Source organism: Carcharhinus amblyrhynchos, chromosome 8 (assembly GCF_965287045.1).
Source record: "Carcharhinus amblyrhynchos chromosome 8, sCarAmb.v2.hapA, whole genome shotgun sequence".
In the NCBI taxonomy this organism is placed as follows: Eukaryota; Metazoa; Chordata; class Chondrichthyes; order Carcharhiniformes; family Carcharhinidae; genus Carcharhinus; species Carcharhinus amblyrhynchos.
In genome coordinates this window covers 79,358,917-79,370,976 of record NC_137331.1, presented here as the reverse complement: position 1 = coordinate 79,370,976, position 12,060 = coordinate 79,358,917, and the positions used below count along the sequence as shown (strand labels likewise).

General features: G+C 41.2%; 1 protein-coding gene across 9 annotated transcripts in view; it reads left to right on the top strand.

Moving 5' to 3' along the window:
• dlgap1a (discs, large (Drosophila) homolog-associated protein 1a) overlaps positions 1 to 12,060 on the top strand; it is a 654,490-nt gene that overhangs the window by 601,684 nt on the left and 40,746 nt on the right. For all 9 annotated transcript variants that reach the window (XM_080194324.1, XM_080194322.1, XM_080194325.1 and 6 more), the window contains 3 exons: positions 1,447 to 1,811; positions 3,408 to 3,493; positions 11,101 to 11,519. In XM_080194324.1, coding sequence (XP_080050450.1) covers positions 1,447 to 1,811; positions 3,408 to 3,493; positions 11,101 to 11,519 — 870 coding nt within the window. The remainder of the gene's footprint in view (positions 1 to 1,446; positions 1,812 to 3,407; positions 3,494 to 11,100; positions 11,520 to 12,060) is intronic.

The window sequence follows — 12,060 nt, the reverse complement described above, 5'->3', positions numbered from 1 at the left end:
CAACGGGTAGAGAATTCCAGAGATTCACCACCCTTTGAGTGAAGAAGTTCCTCCTCAACTCCGTTCTAAACTAACTGTCCAAGGGGCACAGTGGCAATATCCAGGGGGGCCCTCGGCACTGCTCACCAGTCCCGCTGAAAAAAGCAACGGGATTTATTCCAGTTTTTATATGAATTCGGCACTTAGAATTTTTTGGGGGAGAATACGGTCTTCTAAGCCTGCAATACGGTGAGTCAATATCACACACTTGCTACGAGCCAGAAACACATTGAATGTCATATTGGTAAAGAGCTGAAAATGAGGAGATATTGCCACATCTGAAACAGGCATTAGGCCCATTTACATGGAAATAAGGGGCCAAATAATAGTTTAAAGCCTCTACTGCAAGATAGAATTGCTCTATGAAAAATCTGGTATATATGCAGCCTAAAACCCAAAAACTAATGTGGGGTGTCCACTTGGTACCTGCTGCTAAAACGAAGCACAATTTTTGCTTGGATTATAAGTGATTTCCAGTGGAAATTTACTCGTGCACTGCACCATGCTACATCCTGTGGTCCTGTGCATTTCTGCTAGTTATTGAGGTACAGGTTTGAGGTTGGAGCTTAAGGTGAGATTATGGAGAATATTTTGCAACTTAACCCAAGTAAATATTTTGCAAGCTTATGTTTTCTGTTTTCTCTATGGGTAAAAAGGAATATCTGTAACAATTTTAGCTTACTTTGCGTGAAGTGTTTCGGCAACCCATTTTTATCAGGGGAGGGCAAACACTTTGTTCATCATTTTTGTCCCAGTTGCATTGTACAGGAGTGACATGACAGATATACATATAAACAGAAGAATGAGACGCAGAAGTAGGCAATTCGCCCCTTCAAGCCTGCTTTAGCATCTAATTGAAGTCTCTACTTCCCTGTCTATCACCCATACCCTTTGATTCCCTTGTCAGTTGGGAATTCTATCTAACTCAGCCTTAAAAATAAGTATTAGCAACATTTAAGAGGCATCTGAATGTGTACACGAATAGGAGGGAAAGAGGGATACGACCGAGTAAGGGCAGAAGGTTATTTTGTCATTTATTTAGGGCATCGTGATCGGCATGAGTTTGGAGGGCCGAAGGGCCTGTTCCAGTGCTGTACTTTTCTTTGTTCTTTGACCCTGCCACTGGAGAGCTAGAATGGCCTATTCCTGATCCTAATTGGTGCGTTCATATGTATGTTCCTTATGTCACTCAAGCATGCTGCAACTGTGATAAAAATGACAATGCATTGTGGCACAATTTGGCAAAACGCTTTTTCACTTGCAATTTCTGAAGTGCTTTGAGCTTTATCACAGTTGCTTAAAAATTTGAAAATGAAATTCTAAAACTGGTTATGAGTTTTATAATGCATCCAATTGCTGGAGCTTAGATGAAATATTTGACATTTTTGTTTTTGTTTATCTAACCAGTGTCATCATGTATTACTACATACAAGAAGAATCCTCCTCCAGTTCCACCCCGGACTACAATTAAACCATTCATCTCGATCACTGCGCAGAGCAGCACTGAATCTGCTCAAGATGCATATTTGGATGGCCACACCCAGAGGGGTGACCTAAACAGCCAGTCAGGACTAAGTAACTCTACAGAAAGTTTGGACAGTGTCAAAGCCTTAAATGCGGCTATTGAAGCTGCGAATGCACAGGTTCATGGACCTTCTACCAGTCAACAGCACATTGACAGCATACCAGCAAATGACAAGGGAATCCTACCAACAGAGGAGTCAAAAGGGGATGTGTTGAGAAAAAACAAGTGTTCTTCTGTTGGAATACAGGTGGAGTATTCGTTGCTACTTAATTGTGGACAGGAAGGTATTGTAGGCAATGTTAATTTTAGATAGGTTTCTACCTCCATTAAAATATTACGCTGAGGAATTTAATATGTAGTCATTTGACTGTACAGAAAAAAGAGACATGCAGTCTCAGCTTTCTGCCTCGCACTCATCAGGACAAAACGCAAGATTACCAACAGTAATGGGAGCAATAATTTGTACTGCATGAATGTTGTGTGGTTGGCAAATGAATTCTGATTGGTAGAGGCTTTGCCATGAGTCATGCAGCAGGGAAAACATAACTGACAAGCTTTTGTTCAAATTCAAACCAGGAAGGTCGAGTTTGGTTTGTCAAGACATTGCCATGGGAATGAACCAGGGAATGGCTGTCCCCTGCAATGCGTGGACATGCTCCTTCTGTTGTAAAGGACTGTTACACATGCTAGGAGCCACATATATTCACACACGGGGCTTTTTGGTAGGCGGCTTTGTAATCTGGAGGGACGGGAGGGTGGGAATGCAGAGTCCCATAAAATCCAGCCCACAATGTTGATGTCTCTGAAGAATTGCTGTGATAAATAACTTGGGAGGTCATCTGCACTTGAATCACAATTCCTGCAATTACACAACGCTGTGTGAGAAACTCGATGCCACTTCTTGCCCCAGTTCAGTTTGTTTGTTTGAGGTGCAGATTTGCTTACGTACGTAACGTGAGCACTGACACGATTTTTCATAATCAGTGACCAAAAGTGCAGTTCAGATGTGCTCTGTGTGCTCTTTAATCCTTTCAGAGTTGTACCAAGTATTCAGTTAAATACAGCTTGAACAATTGGAAATATCACGTCACCACGGTTAGCTTTTCTGCTGCCTGGATACTTCAGGCTGATTCCAGGTCGCCATGTACACAATTCTGGATTGATTCCAGGGCAAACTGTTTTTGTCTATGAATGAAGTCATAATCATCGCTTGCATCAGGATATTTACTTTGTAGTTGAAATTACTTGTAACAAAGTCATGTTTTGCTGATTTGATGAATGTTGACCTGAAGTTAACTTGTTTGGTTAAGGTAGACTAGTGTTTCTGATCGATTGTATTTCTGTTGCACCTATATACAAGATAGTTGGACTGTTGCACTAGTTGCTAAAATGTAGATCTACCAAAAATCTCAGGAATAAATAAAACCTGTGGTTTAATTCTTATCCTTAATGGCTGAAACATGGTTTTCAGTGACAGATTTGATGCTCCTTTAAGGCCCTTAACAAACATTATTAGATTTTGTAGAAACCATGATGGTTCAATCACTTACAAATTGATGAAGAATAATAATACTGCTAACTCTGTATTTACAGCTACCAACTTGTGATGGATGTATTTAAAGGCATTGTGGTATAATGAAGCTTTTTGATTAGGTATTCCCTGGCTTATTGTTTTACAGATCAGTTTGTAATGTGGCAATACATGCTTTCTTTTTTACGGTTAACCCATAGTCTAGCTACTTGTTTCTGAACATATGAAAATTAACTGCTGACAGATTAACAAAGCATGGGATTAATCGGATTAAAATGACTGGCTAAATTATTCTTTCTCTTTTACTCTTAGGTTGATGGGCCTGAACAGCCTACCTTAGCAGATTTCAGTGCAAACAAATTCCAGTCAGTAGGAATCCAAGTGGAGACAGAAAAGTGGTAAGTTTTTCTTGCTTTACACAACTTGAATCACAGATTGGAAATCACATTTCATTATTACAGTACAAATGTATGAGCAGCACATATTTCTTGATAGCTGTGTGGCAAACCATTGAACAGAACCGATCACACACTAAGTACAAATGCAGAAGGTCATTTAGCCATTTGCAGCTCTTCCATCTAGGACATTCTTGTTCAACCTTTTTGCTCAGAGGGCTACACGTGTGTATTTTTATCATTCCAGGGGCCGATGAGCAAATTTCAGAAGGATTAGGGTTGGCATGACGTTATACTGTATTTGAAAGGAAAGTTGAGACTTAGAGGAAATAAACAATTGCTGAGCAAAAGTACAGCGAGGTCAGAGCAGTAAATTATTAATTTAAAATAGAGCAAGTAATAAAAATGACCAGAGTGTGAGAGGATCAGTGTATGGGATGGCCATGGCATAGTGGTATTATCACTGGACCAGCGATTCAGAGACCCAGGGTAATGCTGTGGGGACTGGGTTCAAATCCCACCACAGCAGATGGTGAAATTAAAATTCAGTAAAAATATTTGGAACTGAGAATCTACTGATAACCATGAAACAATTGCCATAGAAACTCATCTGATTCAATAGAATAGAATCTCTACAGTGCAGAAAGAGGCCACCTGGCCCATCGAGTCTGACCGGCCACAATCTCACCCAGGCCCCAATCCCATATCCCTACACATTTACCCTCTAAGCCCTCTAACCTATGTGTCTCAAGACACTCTGGGGCAATTTTAGCATGGCCAATCAACCTAACCCACCCATCTTTGGAGTGTGGGAGGAAACACACGCAGACACAAAGAAAATGTGAAAACTCCACATAGTGACCCAAGCCAGAAATCAAACCCAAGTTTCTGGAGCTGTGAAGCAGCAGTGCTAACCACTGTGCTACCGTGCTGCCCTTAATAATATCCGTTAGGGAAGGAAATCTGTTGCTCTTACCTGGTCTAGCCTGCATGTGACTCCACACCCACAGCAATGTGGTTGACTCTCAATGGCCTCTGAAATAGAGGACAGTTAAGGATGGGCAATAAATGCTGATCCAACCACCAAAGTCCACATCCCATTAAAAAAAAAAGAAATGTAGGTGAATGGGTGCGTGTGTATGTGTTGGTGTGCAATGGTAAGACTGGGTGAGGAAAAACTATGATTGGGCATAAGATACACTCAATGTCTCACACTTGCTCCCACAAACTGAGACCTGAATTCTCTGGCTGCCTATGCCAGCGGAATTCTCTGGCCCCACTGCAGTGAATGGAGATTTGGCTGAGTGCCAAATTCTCTGTCCTCTCTGGCAATGGCAGCAGGGCATGAATGACTGGAGAATTCCAGCCTGTCTCTCACACTGGCCTTCCACACACTCATTTAGCTTGTCAAGCTGCCCTCGACAAGCATGCTTGCTCACTCACTCACTCATGCACCCAATCACCCGCTCACTCACTCACACAACCACTCACTCACTCACACAACCACTCACTCACTCACTCAACCACTCACTCACTCACTCGCAAACCCAACCACTTACCCACTCACACACCCAACTACTTTCTCATTCACTCACACACCCAACCACTCATTCACTCACTCATTCACACAACCATTCTCTCTTTCCTTCTCTCTCTCTCACACACACATACTCAGTCACGCACCCAATCTCTCTCTGTCTCCCTCACATGCATGCGTGTGCACAAACACCAGCCATTTTCTTTCCCCTCCATCAGTAGCCAGGCCCTCACCTCCTTGCCGACAGGCCTTACTACTACATCCCAGCAGCAGTCAATTCCTCAACCCGGTCCCCACCACCATCAGCCACTTCCTCATACCCCCCTCCTCCAGCTCCACCAGCAGCCATTTCCATTTCCATTTCCCTCACCAGCAGCCGCTTTCTTCCCCCACCTGGCATTCACTCCTTGTCCCTCTCTCGCCTATCCCCCAGCCCAGTATCAACCCAGCACTCACTGACTCTTCCACCCTACCAGCAGACTCACCACTCCCAACATGCCATTTTCTGAGGCCTGACACTGAGAAAAGCTGTTTCTCCTATAGGAGGCTGGTTCTCTCCCACAATTGCTGAGGATTGGCTCATTAGTGATCCTAGCAACATCAAATGTGGCAGAGAAACAGCCTATGATTGGACGAAAAGTTCTTTGAAGAATATTCAAATTCATGTACTACAAGGGGTCCTGGGGACTGGATAGAAAGCCTGGTGGACCAGGTGATGGTCTGTGGGCCGTGTTTTAGACAAACCCGATCTTGGAAAACTCCTCATGTCATCCAGTTGTCAAATTATCCCAAACTGTTTGCTTCCACTACCCTACATTATCCACCTTTTGTCTTTGAAATGCATCAGCCATTTTGCTCATGCATCATCTGGCACAAGGGAGTAGTGTTGTATGTTACTGAAAACGACAAGTAAGTTTTGGAACTGTGAAAAAAGATCTGAGTACTCAAAATGTAGGATTGTGGTTATTAATTCCGTAATGGTTTATTCAGTCCAGAAGTGACACACCCATTGATGCAGTCCATCATTTCCTGAGACAAATGAAAGCCATTATAATGGTTTATACTAAATTACTGACAATGGTAATTGATGTATATTTGTCCCTTTAATAAAAATGCTGAAAGTGAATTTCAATTGCATGATTGTTCCTTCCTTGATTTGGCTACTCAGTTTATTAATCCTATCTTATTTTTATTTTTTTTTAATAATATCTGATTTTGAAGTGGAGGTCTTATAAAAGAAAGCCTAGAGTTTTCACCTGCACGCTGGAAGAGTTCATTCTATCTGCTCACAACATTCTCAATTACAGGGTGAAAGACTGTGGATTTTGTGACCTTTTGCTGTGAACTGCACACTTGCTTATTAACAAAATTTGTTTACAATGAAACATTTCCAGACAGCCAAGGGTTTCTTTTTAAGTTCTCACCTAATTGCACCATCTATTAAACCACTTGAAAATTTGCCTGGTAGACAATACTAACTGTGCATCTCACACAATATTAGTAGTGCAGTTTCTACGTTCTGAAAGTAAATCTTGTTCAGCTGCTTCAACCTGGAATACTTAGGAATATGTCATGTCGTGGGATACCTGTGAGCAGTTACTATTGCTGTACCAGTTGCATTATTTAAAGGAGCTCAAGATTCCTTGTGGCACAGTGGCACAGCGGTTAGCACTGCTGCCTCACAGCACCAGGGATGGTTCGACTCCCAGCTTGGGTCACTGTCTGTGTGGAGTTTGCACGTTCTCCCAGTGTCTACGCGGGTTTTCTCCGGGTGCTCCAGTTTCCTCCCACAATCCAAAGATGTGCAGGTTAGGTGGATTGGCCATACCAAATTGACCCATTGGGCCAGGGGGACTAACTAGGGTAAATGTTGGAATTGTGGTTGGTGTTGACTCAGTGGGCTGAATGGCCTCCTTCTGCACTGTAGGATTGTATGATTCTATTCTAGGATTCACATTGTAATAGTTCTGACTGTTTTTGCTACTCCTTAAAGCAGTAACTATGGCCAGAACCAAGCAGGACTTTTGCTTGTAAACGAAGTGAAGTGGGTGCCACATTATGCAGAAGAATCAAAGAGGTAAACTTGCTTTAATTGAAAAGAAGAAGGTTGAGAACAGACCTATTCTAGGTTGTTAAAGTGCAAGGGGAATAGGTAAATTAGTGAATTAATGTATTAGTCATAAATCAATTATTTAACTTGACAGCAAACACAGTAAGAAGTCTCACAACACCAGGTTAAAGTCTATCAAGTTTATTTGGAATCACAAGGTTTGGGAACGCTGCTCGCTCACCTGATGAATGAGCAGTGCTCCAAAAGCTCATGATTTCAAATAAACCTGATGGATTTTAACCTGGTGTTGTGAGATTTCTTACTGTGCGCATCCCAGTCCAATGCTGGTACTCCACACCAGAGCAAACACAGAGTTAGAGGACACAAGTATTAACGTAACAGCAGCACATAAGATAGTTTGCGAGAAAATGTATCTCCCCTTCACAGAGGTGTGTGAAATTAACTGCTATCAAAAGTGTATTGTTGTAGTGACTAAATGCTTTAAAAGGTGCAAGGAAAAGTTAGACTGAGTTGATTCGCTGTCTCTCAAGATCTTTGCATCTGTGTGACTCACCAAACCACACAGTGTATATTTTCACTGAGAGATTCCAACAACTATTGTGGTGAAGTTCAAAGTCCAACCCATGCTGCAATCCTAGCAAAAGAATGCATGATAGTGAATGGCTCGCTGGTATTTAGTGTGCAATGTAGATTTGTGCTTTAGGGCCCGTCCAACTGTCTTTGAGGTGCTGACACCATCCAAATAATGTACAGCATACAATGGAGAATATTTATGGTGTTTTGTGGTTGCTGTTTAACATTCATCTTATTGCTATTTGTTGGGACCTTATGCCTCTTCCAACTGGTTATTCACAGCCATTGTAATAACTCTTTTAAGCCATTCCACTGAGCACAGTTTGCCACATTTGTCTACATAAACAAAATTAATTCAATGTCTGAAAAGAACTTGGATCATTTCTGAGAAACATGATAAGTTGCTGTATGAGTGTACAAAGAACAAAGAGAATTATAGCACAGGATCAAGCCCTTTGGTCCTCCACGCCTGCATCGACCATGCTGCCCGACTGAATTAAAACCACCTACTCTTCCAGGGTCCATATCCCTCTACTCCCATCCTATTCATGTATTTGTCCAGACGCCCCTTAAAAGTCACTATTGTAACTGCTTCCACTACCTCCCCCAGCAGAGAGTTTCAGGCACCCACCCCCTTCTGTGTACATCTCCTTGTACATATCCTTTAAACCTTGCCCCTCGCACCTTAAACCTGTGCCCCTTAGTAATTGACTCTTCCACCTGGGAAAAAGCTTCTGACTATCCAATTTCCTCATTTTCTTATGCTTGTGAAGAAATCTAAGCAGATGAATTAAATATATTTTAATTATGAATGAGGTAATCCATGTTGGTTACAAGCACATTGTGATGGTCACAGTTGCAAATAAAACAGCCACAATTGTAGTTACTCACTACTTAAATGTTTATCTTACGTAAGTTTTAGTTGAATCTTTTTGATGTAATTTTGATGGTGGCTACAAATTTTGATCCAAGTAACTTAAATTTATGTAAGACATGACCTCAAAAGTAAATGAAGTTTCTCATGTAAAAGTTGTATCATGTTCCTTTTTTCTTCTGAGCTATGTTCTACTTATTCCATCCATCACTTAACTTCCTGCATCTACCACCACACCCACCTCCCAGCCTATCTTTATGTACATTGCCACCTGTGAAGTGTGTGTGCAAACACTGATAGTTAGCTAATATTGCCATAGCTTAAAACTGTGCAAAGAGGGAATTCATCAGAATCAACTCTTTGTTTTGCTCACATTGAGCAGATTTTCAGCTATAGGTCTGAATAGTGCCAAAATTGTACCTGTTGATCATTTAAAGGGTTAAATCAACACTTACATTCACATTTTTTGGTTTTGGTCATTTTATTTCTAAAACACATTATAAATTATCCCTCTTCCAGCTGGTTATTCACAGCCATTGTAATAACTCTTTAAAGCCATTCCACTGTAATATTAGTCATGTAACCCTGCTAAGACAACGGTGCTTAATTTCAGGGTATATTACTACTTTCAAGGACAGCAGCTTTAATAGATTCTAATAAGTGTTTTAATGGAACATTTCTGTGTATACCTGTACTTTTTCAATTTAAGCAATTTGCTTCGTCTGATATATGTTGGCATACTCTGAAGGCATATATGAATTCAGAATTTTAACTATTTTTAAATAAAGCTTTGTCAACTTTTTATGTTATGTACATAACATAGATACAGAATAGAACATTCTATCTCGGCATACATTGAAAATTCCAAAGTCATGAATTATCAATGGGATAAACCCATTTTAAAAGTCACTGTTTACCATCAGTGCCCATTACCTGCACAGTTAATGTTGTAAATGACCAATTAAGTTTAAATCTTCGTGTAACATTAGTTAAGTGTTATCCTCTGGATTTGTTAAAAGACTAGAAGCTTATATGGATGAGATGATGTCATTGGACTGTTAATGCTTTTGGGGACATGGGTTCAAATCCCATCATGACAGATAGTGGAATTTATCTCAATTAGTAAATCTAGGTCATAAAGCTAATCTCCATATTGGTAACTATGAAACCCATCACTGATTGTTGTAAAAACCCATCTAGTTCACTGATGTTCTTTAGGGAAATAAATCTGCTGTTGTTACCTGGTCTGGCCTACACATGATTCCAGATCCACAGCAATGTGGTTAACTCTTAACTGGCCTCTGAAATGGCCCAGCACCAAGTCACTCTGTTCAAGTGCCATTAGGAATGTTCACCAAACGCTGACCCTGTCCCTGATGCCCACACCCCATGAAAGAATAAAGAAAACAAGTGACTCTGGATCAAATTAAGTATTTCCCAAAGTGGACATGTTAATAAAAAGTAAATCATTAAAATTAATATTTTTTTCACCAAGAAATGGAAGCTATTGCCTCTAAATTAACTTCCTGGACCACACTGGACATCTCTAATGAGACCTATCACAGAAAGGTCAGCTATTGGCCAATAGTCACTCTGTGCCTAACCGGTCCATGTTATGGAAATTCACAGAAAGTCTGCAACTCCCCCTTAACCTCTTAGGAGAACCAGCCAACCTATTGCATATGACAGAGCTTGTCAAGCACTCCTGGCTCATTGAGTGTTTTAGGAAGTTGTGACCTCTGCATCACCACTTGCAGGCTACACTCAGCTGAGCAATATCTGAAAACTGCTGGCTTCTCCCTTCAACTGAGCAGTTTCAGAGGTGCACCCCTCCCACGATACTGCCCCCAAACATGGGAGATTCAGCAACATTGGTTATGGCACAGCAAGCACCCCAGGCCCCATGAAACTTCTGCCACTAATCATTAGTGTCTTCTGCTTCAAAGCTAATGAGCAGCACGCACATCTGAATCTGTATGATCTTCCATTGCCCCTAGAGCTCACACATTGATATTTTCATGAGTGTAGCTCAATTCCTCACCGCCACAACCCCCTTCACAAGGAAGGTTCCTGGTCATGTTGAAATGAAGGATATTTCACACCTCATCTCATGCGAAGGAGGTTATGTAGAACTGGTACAGTATCTCCTCTTAAGAAACAAATCCAAGATGATAGAAAAGGGCAGCTAAACCCATTTCCCCAGTTCCGAGATTAAGTTGGTACTCAAGGAGGAACCATAAGAACCTGATCCTGTCTTCAACCAGATCCCATACGCTATCACTGGGTGACAATCAAGAGGAGGAAGTCTGGTTGTTCATTTTGTTGTCCCTCAATAATGTGACAGCACTGGGGTTAATTATCTTTACCCTGTTTACAGTTGAGAATCAGGGAACGTGGGATGTACCTATTTTATGTAGCTCAAACCTGGCAGTACATTGAGCCTCTGAGTTCATCTGTGACACGTTTAGTAGCATCAACTATTTTTCCTCCGTGATGTTTTCAATTATCTTTATATCAGACCACTTTATTATAGCTTTATTTCTATTCTGTTGAAGCTTTCGAAGATTTACACGGTCAAATAGTGTGACGGCAGCAGTACAGGCGGATCTGGACGATCAGGAAAATTCACAAGGCTCACTGGGACCTCAGGAAGTGACTTCAAGTCTTTTGTTAAGGCAGTTCTCCAAAGATGCGAGTACATCCACAGCTAGCGTTCTTGGAGCAGAGGGAAACCATTTGCAGGCTTGTGCACAGGAAAATGACTTTGACTCTGATTTTGATCCTTCTTTTTTGCCTCCACCTGAACCATGGGTCGACTATACATCAGAGACCAAAGCAGAAGCAGCCCCGAGATCAGTCTGTGAAAGGGATGGGCGATGGTTCATGAAGTTGCTTCAAGCTGAAAGGGAGCGAATGGATGCCTGGTGTCAACAAATGGAAAAAGAAGAACAAGATAATGATCTTCCTGAGGAAAGTAAGTGCATAGACTTTGATAGGAAATCTATATGAGATAACAGACTCGGGTTTCCATTTGAAAGAAAGGTCTTACAACTAGTTTATAAAATTAATTTAATGTTACCTCATGTTTGTCTATGGAGGTGAATTTTTACAGTGCTTCTCTCACCTTGTTGCCAAACCTCCACCAAAGTTACAGAAGGAAAGTCCACAAGGAAGATCACAATCCTGCCTCCACGAATATGAGTGTTACAGTAAAGACATTTTTGAGATTGAAGTGTGAAAAATCAAAGCCAAAATACATTTGAGACTAAATTTGACTGCAGAGAGCCTATTTTCCAGGTGCTAAAATAAAGTTTATTCATTAGTCATATGTAAGGCTTACATTAACATTGCAATGAATTTACTGTGAAAATCCCCTAGTCGCCACGTTCCAGCAGGTTCAAATTAGGTTCATTGACCCAAATTAGGTTTGGGTCAATGCACCTAACCAGCACTTCTTTCAGACTGTGGAAGGAAACCAGAGCACCCGGAGGAAATCCACGCAGACATGGAGAGAA